The 14,834-nt window shown below is 42.9% G+C and overlaps 1 protein-coding gene across 1 annotated transcript in view; it reads left to right on the forward strand.

Annotated features, from left to right (window-relative positions):
* TTYH2 (tweety family member 2) overlaps positions 1–14,834 on the forward strand; it is a 112,397-nt gene that overhangs the window by 60,286 nt on the left and 37,277 nt on the right. The window contains exon 2 of the mRNA XM_073560373.1: positions 3,655–3,827. Coding sequence (XP_073416474.1) covers positions 3,655–3,827 — 173 coding nt within the window. The remainder of the gene's footprint in view (positions 1–3,654; positions 3,828–14,834) is intronic.

Raw genomic sequence — 14,834 nt, forward strand, 5'->3', positions numbered from 1 at the left:
ATATGTATGATGGGTATATGGGCACGGGACTATGAGATAGAGGATATGTATGATGGGTATATGGGCATGGGACTATGAGATGAAGGATGTGTGATTGGTATATGGGCACTCGACTATGGGATGGCGAATATGTATGACGGGTATATGGGCATGGGACCATGGGATGGAGGATGTGTGATGGGTATATGGGCATGGGACTATGGGATGGAGGATGTGTGATGGGTATATGGGCACTCGACTATGGGATGAAGGATATGTATGATGGGTATATGGGCACGGGCCTATGGGATGGAGGATATGTATGATGGGTATATGGGCACGGGACTATGGGATGGAGGATATGTATGATGGGTATATGGGCATGGGACTGTGAGATGGAGGATATGTATGATGGGTATATGGGCTTTGGACTGTGAGATGAAGGATGTGTAATGAGTATATGGGCACTTGACTATGGGATGGCGAATATGTATGATGGGTACATGGGCATGGGACTATGGGATGGAGGATGTGTGATGGGTATATGGGCATGGGACTATGGGATGGAGGATGTGTGATGGGTATATGGGCACTCGACTGTGGGATGGAGGATATGTATGATGGGTATATGGGCACGGGCCTATGGGATGAAGGATATGTATGATGGGTATATGGGCACGGGACTATGGGATGGAGGATATGTATGATGCGTATATGGGCATGGGACTGTGAGATGAAGGATGTGTAATGAGTATATGGGCACTCGACTATGGGATGGCGAATATGTATGATGGGTACATGGGCATGGGACTATGGGATGGAGGATGTGTGATGGGTATATGGGCATGGGACTGTAAGATGAAGGATGTGTAATGAGTATATGGGCACTCGACTATGGGATGGCGAATATGTATGATGGGTACATGGGCACTCGACTATGGGATGGAGGATATGTATGATGGGTATATAGGCACGGGCCTATGGGATTGTGGATATGTACGATGGGTATATGGGCGCGGGACTATGGGATGGAGGATAATTATAATTTGCTATAACTAACCACAGTTAGTTACTATGCCCGGGCAGCGCCGGGCTCTTCAGCTAGTGTATGTATGTATGTGTGTGTGTGTATGTATGTGTATATATGTGTGTGTATGTATATATATATATATATATATATATATATATATATATATATATATATATATATATATATATATATATACACACACATACACACACACACACACTCACATCTGCATTATGGTTATGGAGATCTTGAAAAAAAATATATACTAGCTGAAGAGCCCGGCGTGCAGATGTGATTGTTTTAATAGCTGAGGGTTTGTTACATACATACCCAGTTTAGGCATTATTTCTAGCTTTGTCTACCCGCACAACCATTTTTTATTTTTGGTCCTAAGCATCTGAATTAAATAAGCAATTTTTCCAAATCGTCTTCCTTATAAAATAGGAGACTTTTTTTTAATCTACAGCTTCTATGAATATTTGAGTCTCCATGGTAGCAGACTACAAAGAGAATTTGTGTAGTCTGATGCTGCAGACATGGATCCCTTCCGTCTGACCCATGACTCTTCCCAACATCAATGTAGCAGGTCAGCAAGAAGTAAGGGGAGGATTAAAAGGAGTATGACCCCAGGATCTGATTATTTTGTGTTTGGTTGTAGTCTGTTACCATGGAAACTATTCGTAGGCACTGAAGATCCTTCCTAAAAGATGGCTAGCATCTAATCACACATTTATATAATCAGAATTTGGCCTTAAAGAGTAAACATCCTTTAAAAAGTAATAATAAATTAATTACTAAATTAAACTATTAAATCAATAGTACACATGAAAATAAACTTAGTACTATATCTTATCATAGAAATTTGCTTTTCTTTTCCTTCTGGGCTAATCTTTAATTCTCAGTTTTCTAGTCACAGGTAAAATCTATTTTTACTGAGTACAAATTTTCTCATCACTAAGCTAAGATAGGGTACGACAGTTGGTGCTTGTAAGGTTTTATGGAGAACTGTAATTGTTGTTTCCCCTCCTCTAGCTCCTCCTCTCTCCATACAATCTTAAAAGCACTACCTGTCATCTCTTTTCTTGGGAATGGAAAAAATCTGTCTTCACCAGATGTTAACACTGAAATAGCACAAAAGAAGGACTTAAAAATCCTCCAAAAATAGAAGAAAACAGCAAAAAAGCAGAACGGTTTACCTGTCCAGGCCTCTAGACAAATACACTATCAGGATGCAGTGGGCCCATATAATTAAGATAGCGGCAACACAGGTGCTAGAATACCGATGAAACAACCGCTCACAACCTACCAATACATGGAGGGGGCGGCTGCTAGTGCACATCAAAAAACTTGTATGCGGCGCTGTTCACACTATTGCAATGCACAGCATCCAGGATACCAGCCTATTAGTGACGCCCTTCTATTGGCTCAGGCGGGCTGCCCAGCGCTATCAAAATGCATGCCATGTGAACAGACACCGCAGTTTACAAGACAAAAATGGGCCCAACTGCACCCTGAATAAAAAGTGCAAAAAAAACACACTAAAATAATGTGGAGTATTAGCTGATATTTTGGCCAAAATATGTGAGCCCGTAACCTGCACCAAAGGTCTCCACGTTTACGGCTCCCTAATACTAAATCCTAACACTGAAATAGCACAGAAAGAGGACTTAAAAATCCTCCAACAATAGAAGAAGACAGCAAAAAAGCAGAAAGGTTTACCCGTCCAGGCCTCCAGACGTGGAGACCTTTGGCGCAGGTTACAGGCTCACGTATTTTGGTCAAAATATCAGCTAATACTCCACATTTTTAAATGTGTTTTTTGCACTTTATATTCAGGGTGCAGTTGGGCCCATTTGGTCTTGTAAACTGCGGTGTCTGTTCACATGGGATGCATTTTGATAGCGCTGGGAAGCCCGCATGAGCTAATAGAAGGGCGTCACTAATAGGCTGTTAACCTGGATGCTGTGCATTGCCATAGTGTGAACAGCGCCGCATACAAGTTTTTTGTTGTGCACTAGCAGCCGCCCCCTCCATGTATTGGTAGGTTGTGAGCGGTTGTTTCATCGGTATTCTAGCACCTGTGTTGCCGCCATCTTAATTATATGGGCCCACTGCATCCTGATAGTGCATTTGTCTAGAGGCCTGGACGGGTAAACCGTTCTGCTTTTTTGCTGTTTTCTTCTATTATTGGAGGATTTTTAAGTCCTCCTTTTGTGCTATTTCAGTGTTAACATCTGGTGAAGACAGATTTTTTCCATTCCCAAGAAAAGAGATGACAGGTAGTGCTTTTAAGATTGTATGGAGAGAGGAGGAGCAGGAGGAGGGGAAACAACAATTACAGTTCTCCATAAAACCTTACAAGCACCAACTGTCGTACCCTGCATCCTGATAGTGCGTTTGTCTGGAGGCCTGGACGGGTAAACCTTTCTGCTTTTTTGCTGTTTTTTTCACCAGATGTTACCTATAACTTGAGAGTGTAAGAGAAATCTAGGAGTGGAAAGAAGCAGATTTCTTTGATAACTTACAAAGTTGCTTATTTTCACCTGTAAAATTAAAAACGACAGTTACTCTTTAAAGTTAGAAAATATGGAAGTTCTCCGATATTATATGGATTTTTTAAGGTGTCCTCTTCTGCTTCCCCACAGTCACTGCTGTTCTGGGCACTGGTCATCGCCGTCTGTGCTTTCCTCAATCTGCTGTTTGTCGCCCTCTATCTCATCTGCTTCTGCTGCTGCAAGAAGGAAGAGGATCCAGACACCAAGAGAACGACTTCATGTTGTGTCACATGGACCGCCACCATATCTGGCCTCCTGTGCTGGTGAGATTCATGTCGTATGTTGCCGCCCTCCTACATGCTGTGCTGCAAAGCGGGATCCATCTTTAGGAAGAAGAGAAGGACAATAAGGAGTAAATGAGGAATTGTGTATGCAGTACTTGTCAATGGTTAAAATATCCCTATAAAGCTTAAATGGGTATTCCCGTCTCCAAAATCCTCTCCCAATATGTAGTAGGTGTAATAATAAGGATACTAGCTAATACCTCCATTTAGAAATGTAGTATAGTTCTTCTGATAAGCAATGTCGCTTACCCTGTGTGCAGGGCATTGCAGTAGCATAGGTGTCTGTGGTTACGACCACTAAACAAGTAACTGTCAGAATATGAGTGGTCTTAACCATGGACACCCAAGCTACTGCAAAGCCCTGCACGCAGGGTAAGCGACATAGCTTATCAGAAGAACTATACTACATTTCTTGGAAAGGTGGATGACCACTCTGAACAGTCATATTGATAGACCTTCCAGCTTTTTTGGGGAGCAGTTGCATGATGAAATGTACCTCTGTATTAATTTGGTATACTGTTGCAGAAGTGCAGCCCCTGCGATAACTCATTGTAGAAGTTATACTATTCTTTGCATTAGTCCAGGGTCAGTGACAGGTACATCATGGCTCTCACAATGTGCCCGGCCCCCCAGATGCCATGGCTTCAGTTTCTTCCTCCGCATACGCAGCCGAGGTCCTGGCCCCAGCCCGCGAGTCTCTTTGATTAGATTTTGCTCTCTCCTAGGGCTTAACGTGAGGATTGTGTCTATAATCCCGGAGCAGCCCGTGAAGCGCTGATCTGCTCGTCGGGATCAGGGGGTGTGCAGGGGAAGTGACAGGGCAGCAACGCAGCAGCAATCGCATCCTAATTCCCTTTTACACTGCTTCAGGAAATAATCTCATCTGCTCATCTAGGGTCGACAGAAGTAGACTCTGGCTATGAAGGGGTTAAGGCTGGATGTTCCAGAATTACATTAATCTTACATTGTTGTAACTTTTTTTTTTTTTGCAATGTAATAGAGGGAAGGGAGGCGGTGATCAGTTACATGGTCTCCTCCTTATAGCAAAAGTCCACCTGTGTGAGGTTAGAGCTTCCATTACAGTCTAGAGCTGTATTCACAGTTCTGCTGAAAACAATCAGCAAGGTGATTGTCAGACTGCCTTTTGCTACATGATTGGCTGAGCTCCTATAATCTTAGTTTTACTATAGATGACTGTAAAGCACCTGATCCAAAGGTGACACATTATAAAATGTTAATCACTGAACAAGTTGGGAATTCCAGCAGATTTCAACTCTGAAGCCAAAAAAATGTTATTTCAGCTCTGGAATATAATACAGGATGTAACTCAGGATCAGGACACGTTATGCAATGTATGTACACAGTGACTGCACCAGCAGAATAGTGAGTGCAGCTCTGGAGTATAATACAGGATGTAACTCAGGATCAGTACAGGATAAGTAATGTAATGTATGTACACAGTGACTCCACCAGCAGAATAGTGAGTGCAGCTCTGGGGTATAATACAGGATGTAACTCAGGATAAGTAATGTAATGTATGTACACAGTGACTGCACCAGCAGAATAGTGAGTGCAGCTCTGGAGTATAATACAGGATGTAACTCAGGATCAGAACAGGATAAGTAATGTATGTACACAGTGACTGCACCAGCAAAATAGTGAGTGCAGCTCTGGAGTATAATACAGGATGTAACTCAGGATCAGTACAGGATAAGTAATGTATGCACACCGTGACTGCACCAGCAGAATAGTGAGTGCAGCTCTGGGGTATAATACAGGGTGTAACTCAGGATCAGTACAGGATAAGTAATGTAATGTATGTACACAGTGACTGCACCAGCAGAATAGTGAGTGCAGCTCTGGGGTATAATACACGATGTAACTCAGGATCAGTACAGGATAAGTAATGTAATGTATGTACACAGTGACTCCACCAGCAGAATAGTGAGTGCAGCTCTGGAGTATAATACAGGATGTAACTCAGGATCAGTACAGGATAAGTAATGTAATGTATGTACACAGTGACTGCACTAGCAGAATAGTGAGTGCAGCTCTGGGATATAATACAGGATGTAACTCAGGATCAGTACAGGATAAGTAATGTAATGTATGTACACAGTGACTGCACCAGCAGAATAGTGAGTGCAGCTCTGGAGTATAATACAGGATGTAACTCAGGATCAGTACAGGATAAGTAATGTAATGTATGTATACAGTGACTGCACTAAATGAATAGTGAGTTCAGCTCTGGGGTATAATGCAGGATGCAACTCAGCGTTGGTACAGGTTAAGTAATGCAATGCATTAATGTGTTCAGTATGGAACTAGATAATTGCCCGTGGACATGTAGCATCTTTTTACCTGTTTATGTTCTTCCATTTGGGGCAGGTCCTGCACAAAAACATTAAACATATGAAAATGAGGGGCACAGGGTGGTTAGTGATATCTGGAGTTGACCCACTCACCCAAGCTTGAGAGATGTACGACCTTCTTGGTCACCATTGGGCAGGACAAGCAGCCACATGGCGGCTCTTATGGCTGACCGTGGTACTTGTCAGGCAGCTACTTCCTGTTCCATAGAGTGAAGGCAGCAGAGGCTCCGAGTACAGGAGGGTTAGCAGTAAATCTGTGTGTGGTATAAGGGGGTAGGATAGCAGGCACTGGTCATTTTTTGGCAGTATGTTTGGACTGTTCCTGGCCCCCCACAGCTTACCCCCACATGTAGGATATCCTGAAGGAAAACATATTTCCTGTTGTGCAGATCATTTTTGTTTCTCGCAACAGGGATAAGGCCGGCAAGATATCAGTGTATCATACAGTGTGACAATGCCAACAATGGTCCTGAAATCAACTTATGGATCAAGTACAGGGTGCACCTCTACAATCAAACCATATGACACCCCCCATTGACTGAGGTCTTAGGGATGCAAATTAGTGCAATTACTATGCCAGAAGATAACACCATTCTTTATTTAGATATGTCTAAAACATCAAAAAAGAACAGACAATTAATGAGCACGATTGCCTGGAAAGGCTGCACCAGGCAGGAAACCACCATACAAAAGCTATATCATATATAATAGGGGTTTGCACAGTGTACACGGTGTGCATCACCAATGATGACGCACGTGAGGATAATCTAGTATGTGGTTCTATATTTACTAAATTCCGAATCTATTAAGTGCACTGACCCTTTATATATTCATCTGTTCACAGGTGTAACACTAAACCTCATGTGTGCCAAAGCTGGATAGTGTAAAGCCGTATATTCCTGTTACCTATACACAGTCTCACAGGCAATCGGTATCTCACAATAACTTCCCAAAAGGCAGTTGCCTGTATGAAGGAAGAAATTTGTTTGCCTGCTAATCAATTTAAAAGCTGCGTAGTGGTACAATATAGATCATACATACGGTATATACATACGTGGTCAAAATTGCTGGTACCCCTTGTTTATTGACAGAAAAACCCACAATGGTGACAGAAATAACTTGAATTTGACAAAAGTAATAATAAATCAAAAATCTATGAAAATGAACAAATGTAAGTCAGACATTCCGTTTCAACTATGCTTCCACAGAATATAAAAAAAAAACCTCATGAAATAGGCCTGGACAGAAATGATGGTACCCGTCACTTAATATTTTGTTACACAACCTTTTAAGGCAATCACTGCAATCAAACGATTCCTGTAACTGTCAATGAGACTTCTGCCACTCTCGACAGGTACTGTGGCCCACTCCTGAAGGGCAAACACTCCAGTTGTCTCGTGTTTGAAGGTTGCCTTTTCCAGATGGCATGTTTCAGCTCTTCCAAAGATGCTCAATAGGATTTAGGTCAGGGCTCATAGAAGGTCACTTCAAAATAGTCCAATGTTTCCTCTTAGCCATTCTTGGGTGTTTTTATCTGTGTGTTTTGGGTCACTATCCTGTTGCAAGACCCATGACCTGCGACTGAGACCAAGCTTTCTGACACTAGGCAGCACATTTCTCTCTAGAGTCACTTGATAATCTTGAGATTTCATTGTATGCTGCACAGAGTCTAGACACCCTGTGCCAGATGCAGCAAAGCAGCCCCAAAACATAACAGAGCTTCCTCCATGTTTCACAGTAGGGACAATGTTCTTTTCTTGATATGCTTAATTTTTTCATCTGTTAACATAGAGCTGATGTGCCTTGCCAAAAAGTTCCATTTTTGTCTTATCTTTCCATAGGACATTCTCTTAGAAGATTTGTGGCTTGTCAACATGTAGTTTGGCAAATTCCAGTCTGGCTTTTTTGATTTTTTTTTTCAACAGTGATGTCCTCCTTGGGCGTCTCCCACGAAGTCTACTTTGGCTCATACAATGACGGATGGTACGATCTGACACTGATGTTCCTTGAGCTTGAAGTTCAACTTTAATTTGTTTAGAAGTTTTTCTGGGCTCTTCTGTTACATTCATATTTTCCATCTCTTTGCCTTGTCATCAATTTTCCTCCTGCGACCATGTCCAGGGAGTTCGGCTACAGTCCCATGGAGCTTACATTTCTGAATAATATGTGCAACTGTAGTCACAAGAACATCAAGCTGCTTGGAGATGGTCTTATAACTTTTACCTTTAACAAGTTTGTCTATAATTTTCTTTCTAATCTCCTGAGACAACTCTTTCCTTCGCTTCCTCTGGTCATGTTGAGTGTGATGCACACCATGTCACCAAACAGCACAGTGAGTATCTGTAGCCCTCTATACAGGCCCACTCACTGATTCCAAGATTGTAGACACCTGTGATACTAATTAGTGGACACACCGTGATTTAACATGTCCCTTTTGTAACATATTCAGGGGTACCATCATTTCTGTCCAGGCCTATTTCATGAGTGTTATTTTTTTTTTAATTCTGTGGAAGCATGGTTGAAAAGCAATGTCTGACTTTCATTTGTTCAGTTTCATAGATTTTTTATTTATGACTTTTGTCAGATTGAAGTTATTTCTGTGACCATTGTGGGTTTTTCTGTCATTAAACAAGGGGTACCAACAATTTTGACCTTGTGTCTAAAACTAAACATGGCAGTAAAGGACTTACTCAGTGCAACACTGAGCCCCAACCCACGTTTCACCGTGCTTAAACACCCCTCCTGAGGAAGCAAGGTGAAACGACATCACGACAACATCACGCTTACTCCCATACCGGAGGTCCGCTGACTCGGAGTAACCCTTGACTCTGCCCTGTCCTTCAAACCGCACATCCAAGCTCTCTCCACCTCCTGCCGCCTCCAGCTCAAAAATATTTCCAGAATCCGTCCCTTCCTCAACCCTCAATCTACTAAAATGCTTGTGCACGCCCTCATCATCTCCCGTCTCGACTACTGCAACATCCTTTTCTGTGGCCTCCCTGCTAACACCCTCGCACCTCTCCAGTCCATCCTTAACTCTGCTGCCCGACTAATTAATCTCTCTCCTCGCTACTCCTCCGCTTCTCCCCTCTGCAAATCTCTTCACTGGCTCCCACTCCCTCAGCGTATCCAATTCAAATTACTAATACTGACCTACAAGGCCATATATAACCTGTCTCCTCCATATATCTATGAATTAATCTCCTGATATCTTCCCTCACGTAATCTCCGATCCTCCCAAGACCTCCTTCTCTCCTCCACACTTATTCGCTCCTCACCCAACCGCCTCCAAGACTTCTCCCGAATATCCACAATCCCCTGGAATTCTTTGCCCCAACACGTCCGGCTATCAACCACACTCGGACCCTTCAGACGGAACCTGAAAACCCATCTCTTCAGGAAAGCCTACAGCCTGCAATAATCACCGCTGCCTCCTCACCACTACTGGAGCTACCGCCTCACCATCACTGGAGCTGCTGCAACCCCCCAACTTACTGTCTTTCCCCACCATCCTGTAGCATGTAAAGGGGGTTTTACACATAGCGATATTGCTAGCGATATCGCTATAACGTCACCGATTTTGTGACGTTATAGCGATATCGCTATGTGTGATGCTTACCTCCGACCGGCTCCCCCGCTGTCCATCGCTGATCGAGCGAGAATGTCCGGTTCCATTTCTCCTTGTCAGCTTCCTGCTGGGCTTCCTGCTGTGACGACGAGCGACGCGTGGAGGAGGGCAGGAGGACGTCTGGATCGCTGTGTGTGAAAGGTGAGTATCGTGCGCTGCGTCGCTGCTGCATCGCTGTGAGATCTGCCTGTGTGAAAGCTCACTAGCGATCATTTAGCGATGCACCAGCGATCCTGACTGGGTCGTATCGCTGGTCGGATCGCTGGTGCATCGCTAAATGTAAAAGGGCCTTTAGCCTGAAAGGGCTTGTTTGCTGTAAGTGATATCTGTAATTTGTATGTAACCCCTTCTCATGTACAGCACCATGGAATCAATGGCGCTATATAAATAAATATTAATAATAATAAACTTGCGTTAGGGCTCTGCACTGGGTAAGTCCACCATCTTTACTGCCATGTATAGAACCTGGTGTTCCAAACTGTAAATGCATATTATGTTATGTTCTTTTTGGTTTAGCATTGTTTATGTATGATCTGTGTTGTAGCATTATGCACTTCTTATAAGTGTACCAGTCACTGCCTCCCACAGAATCAGCAAAGTCATCTTCTGCTGCTAAAGTTTTCATGATCCCATGATAAGTTACATGGTGTCCTGCCCCTGCCTGCTTCAAAACTTTATCAGCCTCCGTACCTTGATGAACAGCTGCCCACACACAGTATGATGCCCACAACACACAGACACCCCCACACACAGTAAAATGCCCACAGTTACCCCAAATTATGGTGCCAACATAACTCCCCACATACAGTATGATGCCTCTACGGTCCCCCCACTTGCAGTATAATGCACCCCACACTACACTCCTCAGGGTCAATACAGGATAAGTAATGTATGTACAAAGTGACTGCACCAGCAGAATAGTGAGTGCAGCTCTGGAGTATAATACTGGAGGTAACTCAGGATCAGTACAGGATAAGTAATGTAATGTATGTACATAGTGACTGCACCAGCAGACTAGTGAGTGCAGCTCTGGGGTATAATACAGGATGTAACTCAGGATCAGTACAGGATCAGTAATGTATGTACACAGTGACTGCACCAGCAGAATAGTGAGTGCAGCTCTGGGGTATAATACAGGATGTAACTCAGGATCAGTACAGGATAAGTAATGTATGTACACAGTGACTGCACCAGCAGAATAGTGAATGCAGCTCTGGGGTATAATACAGGATGTAACTCAGGATCAGTACAGGATAAGTAATGTATGTACACAGTGACTGCACAGCAGAATAGTGAGTGCAGCTCTGGGGTATAATACAGGATGTAACTCTGGATCAGTACAGGATAAGTATTGTAATGTATGTACACAGTGACTCCACCTGCAGAATAGTGAGTGCAGCTCTGGAGTATAATACAGGATGTAACTCAGGATCAGTACAGGATAAGTAATGTATGTACATAGTGACTGCACCAGCAGAATAGTGAGTGCAGCTCTGGAGTATAATACTGGATGTAAAGGGGGTTTTACACATAGCGATATCGCTATGTGTGATACTTACCTCCGACCGGCTCCCCCGCTGTCCATCGCTGATCGCGCGAGATCGGGCGGCTCCATTTCTCGTCGTCAGCTTCCTGCTGTGTGAGACGAGCGACGCATGGAGGCGAGCGGGAGGACGTCAGGATCGCTGTGTGTAAAAGGTGAGTATCGTCCGCTGCGTCGCTGTGAGATCTTTCTGTGTGAAAGCTCACTAGCGATCATTTAGCAATGCACCAGTGATCCTGACCGGGTCGTATCGCTGGTCGGATCGCTTGTGCATCGCTAAATGTAAAAGGGCCTTAACTCAGGATCAGTACAGGATATGTAATGTATGTACACAGTGACTGCACCAGCAGAATAGTGAGTGCAGCTTTGGAGTATAATACAGGAGGTTACTCAGGATCAGTACAGGATAAGTAATGTAATGTATGTACACAGTGACTGCACCAGCAGAATAGTTAGTGCAGCTCTGGAGTATAATACAAGATGTAACTCAGGATCAGTACAGGATAAGTAATGTACAGTGGCATGCAAAAGTTTAGGCACCCCTGGTCAAAATTACTGTTATTGTGAACAGTTAAGCAAGTTGAAGATATAATGATCTTTAAAAGGCCTAAAGTTAAAGATGACACATTTGTTTGGTATTTTAGGCTAAAAAGTAATACACATTGTCATTTTTTCAAATTGTAAAAATTACAAAAAGAAAAATGGTCCGATGCTAAAGTTTGGGCACCTTTGGAGATTTGTGTGCTCAGATAACTTTGACCAAGGTTTCAGACCTTAATTAGCCTGTAAGGGATATGGCTTGTTCGCCCTCAATGTTAGGAAAGGCCAGCTGATGCAGATTCCACAGGTTTAGAAACACATAGCCTCCTCTAACCTTGTGCGAAAAAACAGCCACCATGGGTTCTTTTAAGCAGCTTCCTTGCACTCTGAAAATGAAAATGGTGGAGGCCCACAAAGCAGGAGAAGGCTATAAGAAGATAGCAAAGCGTTTTCAAGTTGTCCTTTCCTCAGTTCAATATGTAATTCAGAAATAGCAGTTTACAGGAACAGTGTAGGTCAAGATTCAAAGCTGAATTTGAAAACAGGATGGCTTCTACAAATGGATAATGATCACACACATCAAAATCCACAATAGACTACCTCAAAAGGCGATAGCTAGAGGTTTTTCAATGGCCCTCACAGTCCCCCGATTCGATCATCATTGAAAATCTGTGGCTAGCCCTCAAAATAGCAGTGCATGCAAGACGACCCAGGAATCTCACAGAAATGGAAGAATTTTACAAGGAAGAATGGATGAAAATTCATCAAACAAGAATTGAAAGACTCTTGGCTGGCTACTAAAAGCGTTTACAAGCTGTGATATTTTTAAAAGGGAATGCTACTAGGTACTAACTATGCAGGGTGCCCAAACTTTTGCATTGGCCTATTTTCCTTATTGTAATTTTTAAAATGTAAAAAATGACAATATATAATTTTTTTGGCCTAAAATACAGAGAAAATGTGTCATCTTTAACTTTAGCCCTTTTAGAGATCATTCCATCTTCAACTTGGTTAACTGGTCACAATAACAGTAATTTTGACCAGGGGTGCCCAAACTTTTAAATGCCACTGTATGTACACAGTGACTGCACCAGCAGAATAGTGAGTGCAGTTCTGGTGTATAATACTCAGGATCAGTACAGGATAAGTAATGTATGTACACAGTAACTGCACCAGCAGAATAGTGAGTGCAGCTCTGGAGTATAATACAGGATGTAACTCAGGATCAGTACATGATAAGTAATGTATGTACACAGTGAGTGCACCAGCAGAATAGTGAGTGCAGCTCTGGGGTATAATACAGGATGTAACTTAGGATCAGTACAGGATAAGCAATGTAATGTATGTACACAGTGACTGCACCAGCAAAATAGTGAGTGCAGCTCTGGGGTATAATACAGGAGGTAAGTCAGGATCAGTACAGGATAAGTAATGTATGTACACAGTGACTGCACCAGCAGAATAGTGAATGCAGCTATGGAGTATAATACAGGATGTAACTCAGGATCAGTACAGGATAAGTAATGTAATGTATGTACACAGTGACTGGACCAGCAGAATAGTGAGTGCAGCTCTGGAGTATAATACAGGATGTAACTCAGGATCAGTACAGGATAAGTAATGTATGTACACAGTGAGTGCACCAGCAGAATAGTGAGTGCAGCTCTGGAGTATAATACAGGATGTAACTCAGGATCAGTACAGGATAAGTAATGTAATGCATGTACACATTGACTCCACCAGCAGAATAGTGAGTGCAGCTCTGGGGTATAATACAGGATGTAAGTCAGGATCAGTACAGTATAAGTAATGTATGTACACAGTGACTGCACCAGCAGAATAGTGAGTGCAGCTCTGGGGTATAATACAGGATGTAACTTAGGATCAGTACAGGATAAGCAATGTAATGTATGTACACAGTGACTGCACCAGCAAAATAGTGAGTGCAGCTCTGGGGTATAATACAGGATGTAACTCAGGATCAGTACAGGATAAGTAATGTAATGTATGTACACAGTGAGTGCACCAGCAGAATAGTGAGTGCAGCTCTGGGGTATAATACAGGATGTAACTCAGGATCAGTACAGGATAAGTAATGTAATGCATGTACACAGTGACTGCACCAGCAGAATAGTGAGTGCAGCTCTGGTGTATAATACAGGATGTAACTCAGGATCAGTACAGGATAAGTAATGTAATGCATGTACACAGTGACTCCACCAGCGGAATAGTGAGTGCAGCTCTGGTGTATAATACAGGATGTAACTCAGGATCAGTACAGGATAAGTAATGTAATGTATGTACACAGTGACTGCACCAGCAGAATAGTGAGTGCAGCTTTGGAGTATAATACAGGAGGTTACTCAGGATCAGTACAGGATAAGTAATGTAATGTGTGTACACAGTGACTCCACCAGCAGAATAGTGAGTGCAGCTCTGGAGTATAATACAGGATGTAACTCAGGATCAGTACATGATAAGTAATGTATGTACACAGTGAGTGCACCAGCAGAATAGTGAGTGCAGCTCTGGAGTATAATACAGGATGTAACTCAGGATCAGTACAGGATAAGTAATGTAATGCATGTACACATTGACTCCACCAGCAGAATAGTGAGTGCAGCTCTGGGGTATAATACAGGATGTAAGTCAGGATCAGTACAGTATAAGTAATGTATGTACACAGTGACTGCACCAGCAGAATAGTGAGTGCAGCTCTGGGGTATAATACAGGATGTAACTTAGGATCAGTACAGGATAAGCAATGTAATGTATGTACACAGTGACTGCACCAGCAAAATAGTGAGTGCAGCTCTGGGGTATAATACAGGATGTAACTCAGGATCAGTACAGGATAAGTAATGTAATGTATGTACACAGTGAGTGCACCAGCAGAATAGTGA

The sequence above is a fragment of the Dendrobates tinctorius genome, unplaced genomic scaffold (assembly GCF_039654945.1).
Source record: "Dendrobates tinctorius isolate UK_male_01 unplaced genomic scaffold, ASM3965494v1 ptg000014l, whole genome shotgun sequence".
NCBI classification, from domain to species: domain Eukaryota; kingdom Metazoa; phylum Chordata; class Amphibia; order Anura; family Dendrobatidae; genus Dendrobates; species Dendrobates tinctorius.